The sequence below is a fragment of the Suricata suricatta genome, chromosome 10, assembly GCF_006229205.1.
Source record: "Suricata suricatta isolate VVHF042 chromosome 10, meerkat_22Aug2017_6uvM2_HiC, whole genome shotgun sequence".
NCBI lineage: Eukaryota > Metazoa > Chordata > Mammalia > Carnivora > Herpestidae > Suricata > Suricata suricatta.
In genome coordinates this window covers 44,837,559-44,861,779 of record NC_043709.1, presented here as the reverse complement: position 1 = coordinate 44,861,779, position 24,221 = coordinate 44,837,559, and the positions used below count along the sequence as shown (strand labels likewise).

General features: G+C 35.1%; 1 protein-coding gene across 1 annotated transcript in view; it reads right to left on the bottom strand.

Moving 5' to 3' along the window:
- Positions 1-24,221, bottom strand: part of PTPRR (protein tyrosine phosphatase receptor type R) — a 240,837-nt gene that overhangs the window by 41,040 nt on the left and 175,576 nt on the right. Inside the window, exon 7 of the mRNA XM_029955453.1 lies at positions 2,188-2,374. Within this exon, the coding sequence (XP_029811313.1) occupies positions 2,188-2,374 (187 nt within the window). The remainder of the gene's footprint in view (positions 1-2,187; positions 2,375-24,221) is intronic.

Here is a 24,221-nt window from a genome sequence, read left to right as displayed (position 1 = left end):
TTTTCTCCCACTTAACAGGAGTGTAAATATTTTTACTCTGTCAGAATATATATGTCATGTGCCTCAAATGCTTGGAGAGGGACCAGTTAGAGTAGAAACGGCTCTGTGGGAATGAATTAGATCTAAAAGGTGAATATGTGAAGCTGACTGGAATAAAGAAAGAAATAAGCCGAAGTTTTTCAAAAAAATTATTTAAAGATTTGATTATACAAAATAGTATGATCTCCAATTAAAATTGTGCAGAAGATTGCTCACATAAATGTTAACCAGAAATAAGAGACTTTTATCTTTAGATCACAGGAAATACTGTTTTTGTTACTTCAAGTTTCTTCAATGGAAGATATAACTCAGCATTCAATATTCATTGAAATGGAAGAAATTGTCCAAAATTAATTCAAATTGTCCCAGGTTTCAGTCAATCTGAAAATTTGAGGAAAGCCTGAGTGTCATAAATTTGAGATATGGTCCACAGAGAGACCACATTTCCTAAACGTGCATTATTTTAGATGTCTATAATATTCATCCCTACTCTCTGTTCCAACTAACTATTATCACTTCTCAGTTCCAAGTTACCAAAATAAGAAAAATTGTTGGATGTTCAATAGAAAGCACATATTCAAGTTTGGTAATTTCAAACCGGTCAGTCTGTTTTGGCAAAGCTATGGTATGTTTATTACTCCTCTGCTTCTTCCTATTTTCTGACATACACTGAAAATTTATCATCTTCCAGCATTATCTTCCATTTTGGTACTCCTTGTCGTTTTTCCTTTAAGAGCTTATCCCAAAAAACAAAGAGCTACCTATGGTCCTAGAAAAGAATCCTAGATGTAGTTTTGATTAGCTGCATGATCATTGACTTGTTCTGGCATCTCAATAGGTCTCGTTTTCTTTGTATATGAAGAGATGACACACTACAAAGTCTAATTTTAAAAACTGCATGTTTTACTCTGGCTGCTTAATAGTAGTTGATGAGGCTAATAGAAGATCCAGCCCACTGCTGGATATTTCATCATTAGAATGGTTGCAAATATCTGAACAGACCTTGAGATGATCAATTTATTAAAATCAATGAACTTGGCTTAAGATGTACAACTGATTTAAGATTACAGTGAGCTATAAAATGCATAATACCAGTAATATAATGGGCAGTAATTAGAACTAAGAAGGTCTAATCTGTTTCCATGCTTTTTGAGTCAGAAATGTATTTTCATGAATCAAATTATCACCAGCTACACTGATGGGTTGTTATCACTTTTGGCTAAAACTTTCAATTATCATTAGCCCACATTTGGTCTTCTTCCATATTTCTTATTTCATTTAACGTCACTACATGTGCCCTGTTCCTCATGTCACAAACTGAGGTATCATTCCGGACTTCTTCCTTATTTTGGCCACCTCACTCGATTCAGTCCCCTTCTTACAGATTCCTATAGGTGTTCCGCATTTTCATGCCTACTATCTTAGTTTAGACCATATGCCCGGTCCACAGGAATGCCTCTAGAGCCTCCAACCTACGCCTTTCTAATGCTCACTCCACCGCAGATAGAGTGATCTTTTAAAAACTTAAGAAAGTCCAAACTTTTAAATATGTATCAAGACTCCAGTTTCCGTATAACTCTGAGGCTCAAGCTTTGCCACTTTCCACCTTAATTTCAATGCTCCATCTAAATCGAACAATTTAATTCCCCCAACAGTGACAGTAAGGCTGTTCCTTCTTTCTGAAATGCCTCTTCTCTACCCAGCTCCTTCTGGATACTTTGCTGGCCAGCTCCTACCTCTTCTGCCTCAATTGAGTAATCACATTCTAGTTTGCACACTTATCAGTACTTGCTGAGATGTAGGATGGATCTAAAACCTTGTACTTAACCTTAACATTTTTTTTTTGAGAGAGAGGGAGAGAAAGAGAGAGAGAGAGAGAGAGACAGAGAGAGAGAGAGACAGAGAGAGAGAGAGAATCTCAAGCAGGTTCCATATGGGCCTCCATCCCACGACCCTGGGATCATGACCTGAACCGAAATCAAGAGCTGGACCCTCAACTGACTAAGCCACCCAGGTGCCCCCTAACCTTAACCTTTTAAACTGTAACCATTTATTTACTTGAGAGGACAGTATCATTTTAGTAGGTGCCTCTAGGGTCTAGTTTATCAAAATACCTACTGAGGAGTGAATAATCAACAGCTGGCTCACCATGAATTCACTTTGGAGTAAATGTGAACTTGCCACGACGTCCCTCAGCTGTGACCTTGTGAGGATTCGGCTGGCTGACTGCAGATACTCCATTGCTACCTTCTCCCGTGGGGTTGAGACAGCCACAAAGGGTTCAACATTCCCCAAGCTACTCATGTCCAATGTAAGAGATACGTTGGACCCTCGTCTATATTGGGGAAGAATGTTAAAAGGTTTAAACACCACATGAATTATTTTGATCACACAAATTTGTCTTTCTGTAAATACACACAATTCAGCAAGAACTTTTAGAGAAATAAGGACCAAATGTCTTTTCCTCTGATGGTACCATAGTCAACTATATCAATTATCCATAGTTTCTTTATGGGAAACTGAACGTTTTATGGTTGGCGACAAGTCTGACTCGAGAAAATGCACTGTAATTTATTAACAGGTGTATTTGATACAAAAATGATAAAATGGCTAGTAATATTAGTCAAAAATTTAGGAAAAGTAAACATCCCATTTGAATTGAGAAATCACATATAACACAAAACAATTTTATTCTTTTGTATGTCTGGGAGCTCAGTATAGAGATAATATAGCCACCTAATATTTTTGACACATGATCTTACTGGACACAGGAAGCTCAGAATGGGAAAAATCAATGTTGGTTCACATTATTGCCATTGAAGTAGAATTTAAAAGTTTTAAAATATATATACTTTTTATAATTATTTTAATTTTTTTTTACCTTTATTTGTTTTTGACAGACACAGAAAGAGAGAGAGAGCGCAAGTGAGGGAAGGGGCAGAAAGAGAGAGGGAGACACAGAATCCGAAGCAGGCTGAATTGTCAGCACAGAGCCCGACGTGGGGCTTGAACCCACAGACTGTGAGATCATGACCTGAGCTGAAGTCAGATGCCTTAGCTGACTGAGCCACCCAGGCGCCCCAATACACTTTTTATAACTTCTGAGTGAATCCCTAAAAATTAGCATCTGTAGCCTCCATTTATGTATGCATGCTTGCATGTATATGTGTGTGTATATGTATTTCTTTAATTCTGTGATAAATTCATAAGGTCCACAGATTCTTATTCTGAGTTGCATTTATCTTCCCTCTGTAATTTCCCTCTTCTTGTTGAGAGGTGAGGTGAGGCTCTTCCAACTTATAAAGGCCCCTTGTGTCCTGGATAGGAAGTGTCAGTGCCTCTTGCCAGTAACATTAGCTGTGTGGAACCAAGAAGTAACTATAAAATAGCCTGAGCAGGACTGAGGATCAAAATTAAGAGATATTATTCAGCAAAACTGTTAAGTTAAAGGGTCTTAGGCATGGGCCAGGTGATCAAATGTGGGGCCAAGTGGTTGGTGTTCCAAAGAAATGGAAAACGAAAAAACAGGTCATTACAAATGTGAACAAAGACAGTAAGAGAAATACTAGGCCTAGCATGTTTCATTTGAAGGGTGATTTACACATTTACTAAGGAGGACGACACCAGGAAATGTTCAAGTAGCTAGAGTTTAATTTTAAACAATGGAAATTTATTAGAACATACAAAAAAAACCCCCATTAAACAAAAGTGAGTAATGAAATTGCCTCTGGGTGTCGCTTTGGTGGCATACTATAATTTGATATGTAATATCCTATGTATTAATTTCTCAGTGGTTTGTAAAAAAAATAAATGATTTGTAATTGTGGTTTTAATTCTTACTTTGGCTTACTTTGGCTTACAAATTTATTTTCCTTATTAATTTCTAGTTATAGTAATGCATATCAGAGAATGGTTGGTCTTCTAAGGCTTGGAATTTCTTAATTCTTCCTTTTAGACAAATACTATGATAAAGTTTTCTGAATATTTTATAGATACTTTTGAAGGCAACTAGTTCGATGATCTATTTATCTTTAGTGAGCTAGCTGTAAGTTTATCTGTGCACATATGTATACCTATATCACCTTACTTATTATATTATTACATATTATTAAAAATATTATTCCAATCTATTTTTTCCTACTGGATTTCTCAAAGCCTGAAAGGTATGTGAGTCTTCTGCAACACTTGTGTTTGTTATTTTTTCTTATATTCTTAACGATTTTTACTTTATATATTTCGGTCATTGTTCTATTTAAAGTGATTCATAATTACATCTTTACTATAAATTTTACCAATATTAAATATTTACTTCCCTATTAATTTTATGTCTTGCTTCACATCTGACTATTTTTTCTAGCTGTATTGAGACATAATTTACATACAGCACCATATAAGTTTAAGATGTACGGCATTCTTTTTTGACTTAAGTATGTTGTGAAATGATTACCACAATGAATCTAATTAACATTCATCATCTCCTAGAGATACAAAAAAAAAAGAAAGAAAACAAGGTTTTTTCCTTGTGATGAAAACTTAGAGTCTACTCACTCAAAAACTTTCAAATATATCAGACAGCAGTTTTAGCTAAAGTCATCATGTTGTACATTACATCGTGTACATTACATAATTTAGTATGTATTATTTATCTTAACTGGAAGTTTATACCTTTTGACCACCTTCCTCCAATTAACCCTCCTGCAAACTTCCCATCTCTGATTTGAGAAAAATTAATATTGGCATACCCGCTTTTTTTTTGCATGTTCTTGAAAAACCTTTTCTAGTTTTTATTATTATGTTTAACTTTTTTGAACCACTGTGTTAGGAATTAAGGAATAGCATTCTGGATGCCACAGAAAATACCACCTAGCTGATAGAAGAACGTTTGGTCACCACCCCCATGTGGCTGTTGTTGGTGACTGACAGGGATCCTGTGGTTTTGTTTTGTTTTGTTTTTTGAGAGACTGAGAGAGAGAGAGGACATGAGAGGGGAAGGCACAGACAGACAGGCAGACTCTGTGCTGAGACTGAGACAGGGCTCCATCTTACAACCCCTGAAATCAAGAGTTGGACGTTTAACCAACGGAGCCACCCAGGTGCCCTAAGGGCTTCTGCGTTTTGAGTAGGAAGTAAGCGCTTGAGAAGGAGTGAAGAGTGGTTCTCTCAGACCAAGAATTTTTATCTACTTTCACTGGGAAAGCAGTTTTTACTAGTTTCTCAATACAGTTCCTCCGGCCTTTAAATTGTCAGAAATTCCTTCCTCATTCTGATAATAGGTTGTTTATTAGTTTTTAGTGTATTTGTGAGAATTTGCTTTTTGCTGGCTTCAGAGATTATTTTTAGTAAGGCATTGGGAGAGGCCATTTAAGGGATTGCTAGCCAGATTCCATTTTATTTTTTATGATTAAAAATTTTAAAAAAAGATTTATTTACTTTTGAGAGAGACAGAGAGACAGAGAGACAGAGTGTGAGCAGTGAGGGGCAGAGATAGAGGGACACACAGAATCTGAAACAGGCTCCAGGCTCTGAGCTGTCAGCACGGAGCTCGACATGGGGCTCAAACCCATGAAAATGTGAGATCATGACCTGAGCTGAAGTCAGACACTTAACCAACTGAGCCACCCAGGTGTCCCTTAGATGCCATTTCCATCAGTCTTCAGCCCCCAGACAGTAGAGTATCTACAATCTGTCCATTAAGTGTTATGCAGTTCTACAGTGATTTAGTAGGAAGGGAGAGCTCTTCCACTTAGAGCGGCCAGAGATGTATGAGGAACAGGCATTTGAGTTGAGCCCTGAAGGTAAAAGTTCAGAAGATACATTTTCGGTAAGGGGTTACTTCAGGGAGAAAGCCTGGCAGAAGAAAAAAAAAATGTGGAAGTAGGAAATGATAAGGCATCTTTGAGAAATGGCATATAAGCAGTTTGAGCTAGAGTTCATTTGTATAAAAGTGCAGTTTGGAATGAAGGGCAGGGTCATGTAGGAAAAACAAGAGAGATCCAAGAGTCACAGAAGTAAAACTATAAAAACGTGCCCAAATCTGGAAAAGAGAGTATTGTGAACCCTCAGGTTCTATTAGGGCTTTCCACAGCACACCCTGCCTTGGGCAGGAAGGTGATTAGAAGCCTCTGAGACTCCATGTCTAATAGGGTCCATCTGATCTAGTGAGTGACTTTTCTGAAGATTCTATGATAAACCGAGAGCCTTGGAAACATTTTCATGCAAACTGACTTTGTAAGGAAGAATGACTTTTGTCTGGCAAGGGAAGGAAGAAAGGAAACTAATATTTATTAAACATCTATGATTTGCCAAGCACTGTTCTAAGCACTTTCACATATAGTATTTCAATCTCCGTGGCAGCTCTCTGAGGTTATTACTTTCCCCTATTTTATAGGTGAAGAAATAAAGAACTTAGGAACATGAAAGTGGAACAAAGATTCAATCCAAGTTAGAATATAAAACCCAAGCTCTTTCTGCTGTGCTTAAAGCAAGTAATGGTGGGAAGATTATGTTAAACTAGCCAGTGCCTCATGTGGAGTTGGGGGCCAAATGTTGCAGAGAAGGTCAAGACTACTGAAGTCTAATGTAGAGGGAGTATACTATTCAGAGCGCAAATTCTGCCTTTACTGTTATATTTGTCTGGGCTCAAGGCCTACCTCTCCCACGTCCTTATGGTGCACCTTTGCTCAGTCTATCTAGCCTCGTTACATGTCCATTTCTTCTTCTTCTGTGAAATGAATAATGAAGGATACTTGCTTCAGAGGGATATTACAAGGATTAACCAGATAGTATAAGTAAACTGCTTGTAAGTGTTGCCTGGCTATCATTTTGGGTAATAATGGAATAAAGTCTTATATAACTCTCATCTCTGCCTCTCTAATGGATCTCATTAAAGAGATCTTTGCAAAAATTCAAAAATTGTTTACCCTGAGATTAACTTTAACATCGTGAAATTAATGGATGGAATCTACACATTTGTCACTACAGAGAAATACATCCTTCTCGATAACCTAGTTATCTTAAAATTTCCTTTTGTGATGGCAAATCCATTTCCCCTGAACCCTAAACAATTCCAGAACACTTCACCTTGACACCTCAGACAATGTCTCAAAGTTCAATTATGGAGTTAATCTTCTACAAGCTGTTGACCTTCCAGAGAGCATTTTCCCACAAAACAGTCCTTATCGTGGTCGCTCTCTTCTATCCTGGCTGTGAAATATTACCATGTGATGTCACTAACTTGGAGAAATCTCTTCCCTTGTTAATTCTTATTTCCAAGGGAAAAAATATTTAAGTTAATTGAAATACAGTGGAATAAGAAATCAAATCAGTAGAACCCATTTAAAATATTTGTACATTTCTTAGTCATGTATTGTGCTTACAGAGGAGAGGTTAAATACACATCCATATATATTTTAAAGAGTTAAATTTTTCATTAAAAAAGTGATACATGCTTTTTGTAGAAAATTTTAAAGCTTAGAAGTTTTAAAAAGGCAATTAAAATCACTTAAAGTCACATAAACCTCACTAGCTTTTAAACTGATGTTTAAATTTTGCTATGCTATAGGCAATAATGGTGTTTTAAGTTTTATTTCTTTGGTTACAGATGGGGGTAAATGTATTTTCATATGATTATTTTTCATTTATCAGTCTTTATCTTTGAGAATTATCTGTTCATGATCTTTCCTTATGTTCACAGTGTAGTATTAATATATTTATTATTGATGACTATGATTTATAAGAAATTAATTATTTCTCAGATATATGTGTTGAATATAAGGTTTATTGTTACCTTAAAATACCAATGATTTAAAAAAATTACATTTACATCCAGTCAAATATATCAGTCTTTTTTTGTGTACGTGGTTTCTTGCATTGCTTTCATAAAAAAATTCTTCTGGAAGTTTAATTTTTACTAAAAATTAATCTTTTAATCTAGTTCTAATTTATTTTCAAGTATGGAAATGGTGAGAATCAACTAGATCCCCCCCCCCCCATAGGTTATCAATGTATTTAACACAATTGACTGAACAATCTGGAGACCAAATGTATTTTATAATTATAGAATGTTAGGTTTTTAACCACCTACCACTAACTAATGATCTGGTGGAGAAAATATCACTTTACTGAACTAAGATATGAAATTGCTTCCCGGGATCCATAAACAAAAGAAGTAAGGATACAATCAGAAAGACATTTCAAACAAAAAACAAACATAAGAAGTTAAGAGAAAATACACATTAAGCTACCGGGAAAAAAAAATCTAAAGGATTTAGAGGGGAAAAGAAATCAACAGAAATAATAGGAGACCTGGACCTTTAATGAAAACGGAATGCGGAAAACTAAGAACACGAACTCTTACTGAAAAGTTTGCTTCTCCTTTGTTATGTAACTCTGGACAAACTGCTTAGCCTTTTTTATGCCTCATGATTGCTGTTGGACAAAAGGGAACATAATAAAAAGCTTTATCAAGCTCCTGCTGTAGCACCAATTATTATTTATGCCAAAAAAATAAATAATAGGGAGGAAATTCAAAAGATATCAATGCAAACAATTGAAGGAAAAAGCAAATTCTTAAGGAAAGGTAAAAGGAATCCAATAAACAGCATGCTAATTACAATGAAGTAAAAAGGAAAACATGTATGAATATTATGGCCCAGGGCCACACATCCATTTTAGCAAGAATTTATAAGCAGTGCTCTGTTGAAGTGGTTCGAGTCTCCACCACTGCCCATCAATGACCAAGACGTGGGAAGAAAATACATCTAAAAAATATAAGAACGCTACAATTGCCTGTTAGAATAATTCATAATTAAGCATTTCTTTTCTCATCAGTTGGGGCTGGATGATAGATTTTAGAAGGTAGATTAAGGTAGAAGGGCTACAGTTTTCAGGACTGGGGCCACGAGCCATGGCCATGCTGTCCCTGTTGCAATGCCTTGGCCACCAAGAGCAGTGCGCCTTCAAGGCTGGTGCCTCAGTACCGGATAAGAAATGGAAATGGGAGTCAGAGAACAAAACAAATGAATCGGTTTTGCCTGTAGTCCAGGAAGGTGGGCTTTTTTTTTTTTTTAATGTTTTTATTTATTTTTGATAGAGAGAGAGACAGATCATGAGATGAGGAGGGGCAGAGAAAGAAGGAGACACAGAACCGGAAGCAGGCTGCAGGCTCTGAGCTAGCGGTCAGCGCAGAGCCCGACGCGGGGCTCGAACCCACGAACGTGAGATCTGACCTGAGCAGAAGTCGGAGGCTCAACCGACTGAGCCACCCAGGCGCCCCAAGATGGGCTTTTGAAACTACTGGATTAAGAAATTAAGTTTCAAGGGGAAATGGTGGTAGCTGCTTATCTTGAAGTATTTGAATGAGAACGGAAAAATATGCATCTAATGATTATAAGAATTTACTACAGAATGAAAGCAAACATTTGATCTTTGAGAGCTTTTCCAATCTTAATTCTTTTGTTGTTGTTGTTGTGCTGTCCTTACTACCATACATATCTAATCCTACATGGTAAGAGGTGGGAAGTTTAATATTGATCTCCTCTTCATATCTGCCACGCTGTGAATCTAGGCCCCTTCCTCTCTGCTTGTGTATCCTCATTATAAGGATTACAAATCTGACAATCTTGGCTTGATCTCCAAGGTGAGCATAAGCTCCTCCACTTCCAGCTTGATTTTTATTTAATTTTGCTTAATTTGTCCACATACTTAGTTTTCTAGGGTACTTTTAATAAAAAGGAGAAAAAAAGAGAAGTTTTTACTCATTTGAAATGTCAAAGGAGGAAAGAGTGGTGAAATAGAGAGATGAAGTCCATTTATTGTGTATGGATTGAGTGGCACCCACAGTTCTTTGAAACTCCAGATCCTACCACTTTTAAGTTCCAAAAGTAACGGTATTTAATGAATGGTTTGCAGTTTCTCTCCATCTCTTTACCTTCAAATAAACTATATATAGTACTAACTACCTTCCTGGATCACTTGACAGATGAAAGGGTAAAATTAAAAAAAAAAAAAAAGAGGCTAAGGAGTGCTAGGAATGCTAAACTGTGGCTTAAATTCAAAGCTCCTGGAAAGTTAAGTGTGACATAAATGCAGTGTAACTAATTTCTAAAAGTTGAAATAAATGAATAAATATTGTTACCATCCATAGTAAAATTTCCCAAAGGAAATCTTGTAGGGAAGAAGGTCAAAAGAGACCAAGCACAGGGCCAGGAAGATGACAAATGTATTTCACTCTAAAGCGAAAAGAAAATCTTACAACAGAGAGAATATTTTTTTGGTATGGGAAGTGATTGATTTCCCTACTTAAAAGCACTACTTCACTAGGTAGAATACTGCTCTCCCTTTTGAGTGACTATACAAAATTTTTTGATTTCATACAATTATATCTGATCTTTTACACATGGATAGGATGAGGCAAAATTTACATCCTTCTTTTATTATTAAAAAATAAAAGTCAAGACAATCATTAAAAAGAATAAACATAAGTTGAACTTGTTATATTTTTCTTGGAGCGTTGACCTTGGAATGTGAGTTTGAATCAATGCTCTACACTTTGCTTAAACTCTTCCAGCCTCAGACTATACCTCATCTGTAAACAGAGATGATAATAAAACTCACAGGGTTGACTCACCTTATAAAAATTAAAGAATTTTTATATTCTTTAATATAAAATGTGAGAGGGAGGCTACCGGGCATAAATATTGCTAAATATTTGGAGAACGCAATGTTGGGAAAGTTGGTTAGTCAGTGGCAGTGTTACATATGGAAAATCAGTGGCCCTCTAAGTTGAGACCATTTTTCATACTGCAAGCCCTTAAAATTCTCACCTTGTGTCCTTAAAGTTAATAACTTTTTTTTTGGATTCAAAACTAATGTGTATTCACTGTGGAAAACCTAAAGCTATAGATAACAAAAACAAGGAAAGACTTCCCATAATACCAATAGTAGAGTGATTGCTAATAACATTGTATGTGTATTCTTCAAGTCCCTTATATGTACATAGGACAAAATCTAGAGTTTTATTCTACATATTTCTTCATGACTTACCTTTAAACTATATATATCATAAATATCTTTTAATGTTTTCAAGTCTATTTAAAAACTTTTCAAACACTATAGTATTCCATTGTATGGATGTACCATAGTTTATTTAACCAATACCTTATTTTTGGACACCAACTTGTTTTCAGTTTTTCACAACTGTAGACAAGACTGCAAATAAGTAGTCTTGTATCTAACTGTTTGTGCATTTCCATGATTATTTTTAGATTGAGGAATTCTAAACATGAACTCAAAATCTCTGAGTTTGCAGAAACCACTGAACCCATGGAATGTGGTAGAGACATAAAGACTAACTCATGTGGCTCACTGACATAGAATGAGCTAAGACCCTCTTCATCTATTGTTCAGAACTTTGCAGTAGCTCCCTAGCAAGTTTTCATAACTCTAAATTTCTTAGTCTGCTATGTTTTCTTCCAGAATGATGAAGAATGAAAATATGGTAAGCAAACTTTATGGAATTTTTTCCTCTGAAACCTCTTAGCAATTTTTCTAATATGTCTCCAATATATTCACTAGAAATGACCTATCCTAAAATGTGAAGTCTTTGAGGGCAAAGATTTTAATCCTCCTTCTGTATCCAGTCCAGAACACATGGATAGTAACACTTTTGTTATCTACATGTCTGAATGATTGTAAACACTTGGTGAAAGTAATATTGTGTGTAATTACTGTGTTCTGATTGTCCAGTCCTTCTGAAGGTAGGAAAAGTGGGGGATCATGTTAGATAGAAGTTTGAAAATTTAGAATGGTGAAGCCATGCTTATCCATGTACAGTAAATGTTACAGTTGCTGTAACATTTAGTTGGAATCATTTAAGTATCAATGAAGTCTAGCATTAGCATCCTAAAGAGCTATGATGACTTTGTTAGCAAAAAGGAAAAAAGTAGTACTTTGACTTATAACCAAGCACGATTAATTTTTCATCTCTTTTTGGCATTTAGTATTGTTTTGACTGTCACTCACAGTAAAGAGGCTGTTTCCTTTTTAACAAAAGAACAAAATGATGGTAGCTCTAATTTTAGTTCCCAACTTTAGTTTTTCCAAGTTTATATAGTTAGTTAAGAAAAAGATGATCCTGAATGAAGATTAATATGTCTCAATGAAAAAAAATTTTTTTGAAATGAGAAATCTTTCCTTGACTTTTAGCTGATGTGTATATATATATATACATACACACACACGCACAGAGTTCCAAAGTAACACAATACAATTAATAACTCTGTCTCTTTAAGCAATCAATGACCAAAGAGCTCAACTAAATTAAATATATGCATTTACTCTCAAGACCATAAATGGCACACATGATTATAATGATCCACGGAATTCAGCTGAAATGTAAAATCATCAAAAATACACAACTTCTTAGCTCCTTCAGTTTTTTTCTTATATTTGGTAAGCAGCCCAATTTTTTAAAAACTTTATTCTGAAATTCTTAAGGAAATCTAACTGCTCTTTAGTTTAAGACTTGTTTTCCAGTTAAATATTTGTTTACCAATACATATGCAATTGACCTAGCATTAAATGTATTTTGCACATATATTACATATTATAATTTTTATGTAATATATATGATTATAGAATATAAATTATGTACACAATAGCCTATATATAATTGAAGTATAGTTGACATATGATGTTATATTCATTTCAGATGTACAAAATAGTGATTTGACAGCCCTACACATTATGTTAGGCTCATAAGTGTAGCTACCATATTTTTTCAGTTTTAAATAGCAACGAAGGAGCAATTTTATACCTTAATAGTACAATACAAAATAAAGCTATAAAGCAACATAACTGATGCTAGTAATTCTGATGATCTGCAGTTAAACTGTAATAAGGCACTAATTTCACCTTGCTGCAGTTAGAGTGCATGTTGATAATATATCTCTGGAATTAATTGTTGAAAAGAAAAACTTGACTACTTGGAGGACTCTGCTGAACAGCACCAGCATATATACAATTTTTCTTCTTAGAAAATCAGACAGGTTGGTAAACTTCCTCTTGTTCCTACGGATTATCAGGCATTGTCTGCATATTTATATTAGAGTAAATGTCCCCTGGGAGTCCTTGTATGAATGGAACTATGTCGTCATGATTAGGGATAGAATGAAAGCTTTAGAAATGTAGTTGATCAAGTATTTGTTCTATAAATTTGCAAAATTATTCAGTTTTAGACATTATTGAATGTGTTCTGTAATTAGAATCTCAACCATGCAACAAAAAGAAGCCAGCATGATTTGGATCTTTGTGGAGCCAGTTACAAGCTCAACTTTGATAAGGGTAAATACTGCTTTCACTGCATCCAGATAGTTTGGAATGTCCTATTTTCATTTATTTCAAAACATATTCTAATTTCCTTTGTAATATCTTCTTTGACCCATTGATTATTAAGCAGAATACAGTTAATTTCTACTTATTTGTGAATTTCTCAAATTTCCTTCTGTATTAATTTTTAATTTCATTCCATTTTATCAGAGAATATACTTTGCATGGCTTTAATCTTTTAAAATTTATTTAGATTTTTTAATGGCATATCCTGAAGAACATTCCATGTATATTTGAGAAGAATTTATATTCTGCTGTTACTGTTAGGTCTTTAGGTTTGTTAGGTCTATGTTTTATAGTTTTGTTCAAGTCTTTTATTTCCTTTTACATCTTCTGTCTGGTTTTCTACTAATTATTAAAAATAGATTATTGTGGTCTCCTAATATTATTGTTGAATTATCTATTTCTGCTTTTAATTCTCTCTGCTTTCATGCTCTATTGTTAGGAGTATATATGATGACAATTCTGTGTCTTCTTGATGGATTGACACTTTTATCATTATAAAATGTCCTCTTTGTAGTAATATTTTGGGGAGAGTATGTAGGACTAGGATATGTAAAAATACCACAAAGTTCACCATTACTGAAATTGAGCTGTTTTTCTTGAATAAATTCTCTTTGAATTGTTGCAAGCCTTTGGTTAATTTCCAGAGTTGTGAAAAGTTGATTTTGATCATTTTTACTAGTTTTCTCACTGCTTTTACAGAGGATTGGATTTTGGATGCTCTTACTTTGCTATTCTGGAAGCCCTCTCCTGCCTATTTTTTAAAAATATCTTTAGTGGTGGAATATATTTGTCTTTTACAGTGAATTTGTATTTTGGAAACAGTCAAAAGTTGCTTGGAGGGATATATGGTGAATTAGTTGATCAATCTGAATAGAACCAAACCTTAGAAAATGGGAAAAGAAGAGCAAACTAAGCCCAAAACAAGCAGAAAGAAGGATATAGTAAAGATTAAAGCAGAAATATTTGAGATAAAGACTAGAAAATCAACAGAGAAAGTCAATGAAACCAAAAGTTGGTTCTTTGACAAGATCAACAAAATTGACGAAACTTTAGCTAAACTGAGCAAGAAAAAATAAAAGACTAAAATTGAAATCTCAAATAAGAGAAGGGACATCACTACCCACTTTATAGAAATAAAATGATTAGAAGGAAATACTACAAATAGCTGGATATCAACAAATTGGATAACACAGATTGACAAATTCCTACAAAGACATAAACTACTGAAACTGATTCAATATGGAATAGATAATGTATAGACTCAGCTAAGTAGACCTGTACTAAATAAAGAGATTGAATCAATAATTTAAAAAACTTCCTATAAAGAAAATCTCAGGACCAAAGTGACTTTAGTGGATTCTACCAAATGTTTAAAGAGGTATTAACACCAATCATTCAAAAACACCTTCGAAAAACAGGAGAAGGAAACAAGTCAGAGCTCATATTATGAAGCCAATATTAACCTGAAACCAAAGCCAAGACAATATAAAAAAATTATGGCTAAATTAATAAGAATATATATCAGTATAAATCTGTATCCTTATGAATCTAGATGCAAAAATTCTCAGCACAATATTAATAAACCAAATTCAGCAACATACAAAAAGATTACATAGCATGACCAAGTGAGGTTTTTCCCAGGAATGCAAGATTAGTTTGATATGCAAAAAATCAAACAATGTTATTTGCCATATTAAAAGAATAAAAGAAAAACCACATACAGACTCAGAAAAAAAGCACTTGACAAAAATCCAGCTTTCTTTTATGATAGAAGCATTGAACAAACTGGGTGTAGAAGACAGCTTCTTCAAACTGATGAAGGGCATGTTTATAAAACACCCACAGCTAACATCACGCTTCATAGTGAAAGACTCAAAGTTTTTCATCTAAGATCAGGCACACTTTCTTGTACAAGTAAGGCACACTTGTGCTACCACTTCTTTTCAATACTGTATTGGAGATTCTAACCAGGGCAACTAGACAAGATAATGAAATAAACAAAAATCTACATTGGAAAGGAAGAAATAAAATTATTTCTATTTGCAGATGGCATGACCTCATATATAGAAAACTCAAAGGAATCCACAAAAAATATGTTAAAGGTAATGCTTCAATTCCACAAGTTTGCATGATATAAAATCAATAGAAAAAAATCAACTGTATTTCTCCATATTAGAAATGAATAAAAAAATGAAATTAGGAAAACAATTCCATTTACAATTTCATAAAAAAGAATTACATATTTAGGAATAAATTTAGCAAAAAGTTCAAGGGTGGTACACTAAAAACTATAAAACATTGTTGAAAGAAATTCAAGAAGACCCAAATAAATGGAAGGACATACCATATTTATGTATCAGAAGGCTTAATATTAAGATGGAAATACTTCTGAGATTGATCTATAATGTCAATGCAGTCCCTGTCAAAATCCCAGTTGAATTTTTTGCAGAAATTGACAAGCTGACTCTAAGATTCATCTGCAGTGCAAGGAACCCAAGTAGCCAAAATAATCTTGAGAAGAACAAAGTTGGAGGACTCATGGTTTCTGATTTCAAAACTTACTACAAAGCTACACTAACTAAAACAGTGGTATAAGAAAAGGTATAGAGATTAGTGGAATAGATTTGAGAATCCAGAATAAATTTTAAAAAGATGCTCAATATCATTAGGCATTATGAAACCCAAACCACAAGGAGATACCACTTCCCTCTTCCTAGGATGACTGTAATAAAAAAGATGGACAATGACAAGTATTGGTGAGGATATGGAGAAATAGGAACCTTCATACATTGCTGGTGTGGCTGTTTTGGAAAAGCAGTTTCGTGGTTCCTCAAAAAGTTAGACCTTCAGTTACCATATGACCAAGCAATTCCACTCCTAGGTGTATACCCAAGAGAAATGAAAACATATGTCTACACAAAAAATTGTACATGAATATTTATGGCACCATTATTCATAATAACCCTAAATGGAAACAATCCAAATGTTCATCACTGGTGAATGAATATACAAAATGTGGTAAAGCCCATACAACGTAATATTATTCAGCTACAAAAAGAAATAAAGTACTGATACATGCAACCACATGAATGAACCTTAAACACAATAAGTAAAAGAAACCAGATACAAAAAGTCACATATTTCATTATGTTGAATTAATATAAAATACCCAGAGTAGGCAATTCCTTAGAAATAGACAGATTGGTAGTTGCCAGAGGTTGAAGAGTAGGTAACTGGGGAGTGAATGTTAATGGATATGGGGTAGTGAAAGTGTTCTAGAGTTGCCAAGACCTCATAATCAGTCATTGTTATAATTTTATCTTGACATCATTTTAGTAATACAATGCCTATTTATTAAAAGTTTAATAAAAATTTTGTTGATTGTTAGATAGAAGGAAGAAAGAGAAAGAAAGAAAATAAAGAAAGAAATGGAAAGAAGGAAGGAAGGAATAAGAAAAGAAGGGGCCAGAAGTACTGAAAACATTTCCCAGAGAGACTATTTTTAAATGATAAGAGCTATAAGGCTTCACTGGAATATATTCATAGATCCAGGGACAGTGGCAGCTCTGATTATCTGTGGGACATCTACGGAAAATTTTGCAGTCAACATATATATGTGTTTGCATAACACAATAGCAATTTTAGAGAAAAATATAAGAATATAATGTATGTCAGTAACAGTAAATTCTCACCATGGGCTTTGTGAATGAAAATATAGTGCTATTTTATCACACAGCTCATGACTTCATACATCTGTATTGCTCTGCCTGTTTGGCAATAGGCAGCAACTTTCTTAGTAAATGCAACCATGTTGATAAATTAAAAAAAATTTTTTTTCTGTCTTTATTTTGAGAGAGAGAGAGAGAGAGAGAGAGAGAGAGAGAGAGAGAGAGTAAGTGAGGGAGGAGCAGAGAGAGAGACACACACACACAGAATCTGAAACAGGCTCCAGATTTTGAGCTGTCAGCACAGAGCCCAACATGGGGTTCAAACCCACGGACTGTTAGATTATGACCTGAGCTGAAGCCGGACGCTCAATCAACTGAGCCACCCAGGCGCTCCGATAAATTTTTTTATATCACTGAGTTGTTGCTATGACTTGCATTGCCTTTAATGTATGTTTTTTTGTCTCTTTAAGTTTTGATATTAAATTGAATTAAACTACCTTCACACACAAACACACACACACACACACACACACACACACACGAAATTTATAAGAGTATCCTCTCTTCTCTCAGAGTTCATTTGGAACCTCCTCTTGTTATGCTTGCAGTCAGAGTAAATTTCCTCATTTCTGCCCCCTCTGGGCAAGCAGTCAGAGGGGATGCAGGAAAAGAGAAGGAAAAAAAAAAAGAGAAAGCGTTGATTTTTCACCGACTATATCTTCCTCCTACCCAGCATCTGGAAGGAATTCTGACAGTTTCTGCATTCAACTCCTACAGAAATAACCAGCTTGTCATAGGATGAGAAATGCCCATGCTCCCAAGGTGGCTATGTGGCTAGTAATGTTGTAATACTGTAATGTAATGTAATGTAATGTAATGTAATGTAATGTAATGTTGCCCTGTAACATTAGTAGTAGTACTTATAATGATGATGATAGCACTTAATATTAATTAAGCTAAGCTTGCAAGAGGTAGTTTACTTATTTTATCTCATTTAATTTCTACACTAATTTTTGAGAAAGATGTTATGATATTTTCTCATTTTATATATGAGGAAACAAAAAATGTTAAATAATTCATCAAAAGTCATACAGTAAGGTATATGGGTATATGAGTACAGGTAGTATGATTCCCAAGACTTCATTCTTTAAAAAAATTTTTTTAAATGTTTACTTGCTTTTGAGAGAGAGAGAGAGAGAGAAAGGGAGAGAGAGAGAGAGAGAGAGAGAGAGAGAGAGAGAGCGAGCGAGCATGAGTTGGGGAAATGTAGAGCGAGAGGGAGACACAGAATCTGAACCAGGCCCCAGGCTGTGAGGTGTCAAGACTTCATTCTTAACCATAAAGCTCACAAAGCTGTGATGAATTTAGTGCAACAACAAACATTTATTTGAGCACCTACTATTTTCTAGAAGCCATGTTAAGCTCCAGGGAGGTGGTTGCTGCCAAGCTTAATAGAACGTGGCTTCTGGTCTTGAAGACTTGACAGACTATGAAGAAAGAAACCTATAAAGCTAGTTTGAATATTATGTAGAATGTCATGAAACAATTATGACTAAGAATTTAAAGGAGTAGAGGCTATTTACTGATTTTTAAGAGCACATTGTTCTATTTTCTTTAATTCTTTTTTTTTTCAGTTTATTTATTTTGAGAGAGATAGAGAGGGAGAGAGAGCACATGAGTGGTATAGAGATAGAGAGAGAGGGAGGGAGCATTCCAAGCAGGGTCCGTGCTGACACAATGCAGAGCTCCATGCAGGGCTCAAACTCATAAACTGTGAGATCAGGACCTGAGCCAAAATCAAGAGTCAGAGGCTTAATCGACTGAGCCACCCAGGCTCCCCAAGAGCACATGGTTTTATACAAAATCCTTGAACTTTTTTTCGGTCGTTAGAGATAACATTTATACAATTAAATTTTCACGAAGGAAATTTTTACATTTATGGAAAAAACTAGTTATTTTAAAAAGTAATTAACTTTAATGTCTATATGAAAGCTTCTAGAAGTCCCTCTCTCACTGAGTATAAAAGGGAAATATCTTGGGGCGCCTGGGTGGCTCAGTTGGTTAAGCGTCCAGCTTTGGCTCAGGTCATGATCTCATGGTTTGTGGGTTTGAGCCCCACATCAGGCTCTGTGCTGACAGCTCAGAGCCTGGAGCCTGTCTTTGGATTCTGTGTCTCCCTCTCTCTCTGACCCTCCCCTGCTTGCGCTATCTCTCTCTGTCTCTCAAAAATAAATAAATAAAATACAATAAAATTTAAAAAAAGGAGGGAGATATCTTAGGGGTGGCCTGGGTGACTCAGTCAGTTGAGCATCTTACTTCAGCTCAGGTCGTCATCTCACAGTTCATGAGTTCAAGCCTCACTTTGGACTCCTGCTGTCAGCCCAAGAGTCTGCTTTGAATTCTCTGTCCCCATCTCTTCCTGCCCCTCCCTGCTCACACTCTATTTCTCAAAAATAAATAAACATAAAAAAAGAGGGAGATATCTTAAGTCATCAACCAGGGCACATCAAGTTCTACCTTTACCTAAAATGAACTCAGTCCAAATTGTGAACTCAGTCCAATTTATTTAAATACACATTCCTGTGTTTGTTCAGTGTTCATTTAAAAGTGTACCACCCCAGGGGCGCCTGGCTGATTCAGTCGGTAGAGTATGTGACTCTTAATCTCAGGGTCATGAGTTCAAGCCCTATGTTGGGTGTGGAGCCTACTTAAAATAAATAAAATAAAATAGCAATATTTAAAAAAAGGTATACCAGTTACGGGGTTTTGTCAGTTAGAGTGCTTTAGTAATAAACCAGGATGATGGTTGCTTTCTAAAGTCATTGACCTTTCACCTTGGAATTTCAGAGTAGGGAGTTGCTTCCTTTGGCCAGTGAAGAGTCAATGACTTTGCTGGGTTACTCGTGGCCATGGGTTGTATCTAAAGTACCATCGCTTCTTAGATGGAAGGAAGGCCTCAATTACCTGGAAGACTGTTAGCGATAAATGGAGAGACTTGATTTGATTACCATGCCCACCTCTTGCCAATGTAAATACACAATCATGTTATCAGTGATGCCTAGAACGAGGATACATGTTTAAATATAAGTTATTAAACATGGCTGCCAATAGTTAAAATAAGCCTTTCTCCTTGAGTAATGGGGATTTGTTGATCTGATGCCATTCATCCTAATTCACTTTAATATCTGGGTCTTCTTTTATCCACTGTCAGATGGAGTAATTTCAAGATAACCCTAAAAATCAAATAGCTATTCACTCAAATGCAGGTATCATGCATTCCAAAGTAAAGAATTCCTTCTTTGGATACTGTGTTTTATTATCTTTATTATGGCCAGGGAGCAGATGGACTGGTAAAAAATAAATATTTCTGGAATGCAAAATGACATACACATTTCTAAGAGAGAACTGAAACTTGTCATGTAAAGGACACTTTTATACTTGCTGTAGGAAATACATCCCTTCGCTTTTCCATAAATAAAAATGTTCTAAGTTAGTTAGTATGTTTCACCCAAATCAAACAAATGAAAAAAAATGCCAGAAGCAATGTCCCACTAATTTTCTAGAAACAGCCAACATTTTGATACAAAATTAGCATCTATACTTTTCCCCTTTTTTATGGAGATAAAATGTATATACCATAAAATCCACCTTTTAAAGTGTACAATTAATGGTTTTTAATATGGTCCAGAGTTGTGTAAGCATCATACCAGCTAATTTGTAACATTTTCCTCAGCCCATAAAAGAAACTCCCTACCCACCAGAAGTTAATCTCCATTCCTCCCTCTCTTCAGTCCTTGGAAACTAGTAATCTACTTTTTCTGTCAATGAACTTGCCTATTTTGGACATTTCATATAAATGGAATCATACTACATATGACCTGTTTTGTCTGATGACTTTTACTGAGCATAATGTTTTCAAGGTTTATCCAAGGGTTATCCAGGTAATATCTATCACCAATTTATTCCTTTTTATGGCCCAGTAAACTCTTTTGTGTGTATATACCTTGTCTTTTTATTATTTATTTATTTATTTATTTATTTATTTATTTATCAGTTGATGGACATTTGGATTGTTTCCACTTTGGGCTATTATAAATAATTCTGCTATGAACATTTGTGTACATTTTTAAATGTTTATTTATTTTTGAGAGAGAGACAGAGTGTGAGCAGGGGAAGTGCAGAGAGAGTGACACCAAATCTGAAGTAGGCTCTAGGTTCTGAGCTGTGAGTGCAGAGCTTGACATTGGGCTCGAACTCACGAACCATGAGATCATGAGCGGAGCCGAAGTCAGACGCTTAACTGACTGAGCCACCTAAGCAACCTTGTGTACACATTTTTGTGTGACATGTATTTCATGTCTCCTGGTGTGCACCTAGCAGTAGAATTGCTTGGTCATATGAAAACTCTAGATTTAATTTTCTGAGAAACTGCCAAACCTTTCCATAGTGGCTGCACCATTTTACATTCCCATCAGCCGTGTATGAGGGCTGCAATTTCTCCACAACTTTGCCGATACTCATTATTGTCTATAATTTTGATCAAAGCCATCTTAGTTGATGTGAAGTCATAGCTCATTTCAGTTTTGATTACACTCCCTCAGCTACTAATGATGTTGAATATTTTTCATGTGCTTATTGGCCATTTGGATATCTTCTCTGGAGAAATATCTATTCAGATCTTTTGCTCCTTTCTAAACTGAGTAATTTGTCTTTTTATTTTTGAGTTCTATACTTATATATGTGAATACTAGACCCTTGTTGGATATATTATTCACAATTTTTTCCTACATCTTTGTGAACTGCCTTTTTATAACGTTCTTGATAGAATCTGTGATGGCTAATTTTATGCATCAGTTTGACATAGCCATGGGAGGCCAAATATTTGGTTAAACATTATTCTGGCTGTTTTGGGGTGAGACTAACATTTTAACTGGTAGACTAAAGTAAAGCAGATTGCCCTCTGTAATGTGAGTGGGCCTCATCGAATCAGTGGAAGGCCTGAATACAACAAATAACACTCACTCCCAAATAACCGAGAATTATTCTTGTCTGACAGCTTTTGAACTGGGACATTGATTTTGTCCTTTAGACTCAAACTGAAATACTGGTTTCTTTTGAGTCTCAAGCCTGCCAACCTTTGACTGGAACTACCCCACTGGCTTTCCCGAGTCTCCAGCTTTCTGACTCACCCTGTAGATCTTGGAACTTGCCAGCTTCCATAATTGTATAAGCCAATTCTTTATAATAAATCTCTTTGTGTGTGTGTGTGTGTGTGTGTGTGTGTGTGTGTGTTTGCACACATCTGTTCTATTTCTTTGGAGAACACTACAGTCTCTCCTCCATTTTTTAAAGGTTTTATTTATTTGTTTAAATTTATATCCAATGTGGGGCTCAAACTCACCACCCCAAGTTTGAGCTGCATGTTCCTCTGACTGAGCCAGCCAGGTGCCCCACTACAGTCTCGTCTGAAGAACAAAGTTTTTATTTTGATGAAGTACAAGTTACATATTTTCCTCTTGGTTGTTGTGTTTTTGAGAGAAATCATTGCTTAATCCAAAGGCATAAAGATTTACATATGTGTTTTCTTCTATGAGTTTTATGATTTTACTTCTTACATTTAGGTCTTTGATTCATTTTACAATATGTATTGGAAAGCTTGTCTTATTAGAATAACAATGTAGATTTGATAAATAATAAGTATATGATAATATATATGCACTGATAAATATCTAATGATAGATATCTACTTTTAATTATTTTTGCTATTGCAAACAATGTTATAATGCATATTTCTGAACTCTTTGTTTATTTGTGCGAATATGTCTGAAGGAACAATTTTGAGAGGTATAATCAATATAAACTTCTGCTATATATCAAGTATGGCAAAAGTAAATTTTCTTTGTTATTTAAGACATTACAAAACAACCTCTTTATCTCTTTTATTTCCCCCTCTAGCAGCTTCTGAGCTTTTATAATAGGGCAGCATTATCAGAATATTGGAATTACAGTCACAATATAAAACACTTGGATTGATTCCACTGTAGCTGCACTCTAAATTTATCTTTCAGGGGCACCTGGGTGGCTCAGTTGGTTAAGTGTCTGCCTTCAGCTCAAGCCATGATCTCATGATTTGTGGGTTCGAGCCCTGCATCGGGCTCTGGGCTGACAGCTTAGAGCCTGGATCCTGCTTCAGGTTCTGTCTCTCCCTCTCCTTCTGCCACTGTCCTCCACACCCCACTCACACTCCGTCTCTGTCTCTCTGTCTTTCTCTCAAAAATAAACATTAAAAAATTAAATTTATCTTCCATTTTCAGGTAGAATTATTAGTAGTTTTCAATTTTTCCCTATTGTTTACCCTTGTAAGTAAAAAAAAGTAAGTGCATCTCCACTGAAGTTTATGTATTTATTTATAAATCACATATATGTACAGGTGTATTTATCTGTAATGCAAATTATAAAACATTTACCAGATTTTACATAGGGAAGAGCAAGATAAAATTAAATATAAATAATTTTTCTAATTTCTTTTTCTGCAATCCAGTGGGCCATTCCACACACTCCTTGGTGTGGACACATGTACTTTGAAACCACTGTCTTGATTACTGAGACTTACATATGTATGTAGTGGCTTCTTTTAGCCATTTTGGCTATGTATCCAAGACGGTAAGCATCTGACCTGGTCCAACAGAAAATCTCCCCTATCAGCTATGATCACAACTCATGAAAGATTGTTTAAAGTAACATTTAAGCTGTCTATCACAGAAACCATTCCAATCTGTCTTCTAGATATACAACTGATAACCATTAAGTTTCACTATAAGAATTTGCCATCTAAAGGATGTCTATGACTGTAAAGACAAAATTACAATGTTCTAAATTTAATATATTCAACAGCACTTCTCCAAGGCAGATGGCAGTGGAGAATATGTAAAAACAGGCTTTTGAACAACAGCTACAAGAATATTTCTTGTTTCTCTAGCAAACTATTCTCTTTCAGGTATTGTTTTATAATAAAATTCATTATTTCTTTTTACCAGCAACCTCAACATAGAAATCCTAATATTTATCTAGACAACTCAATCTCTGAAATAGTCAATAATGACTTCTTTTCTTTCTTTTTTT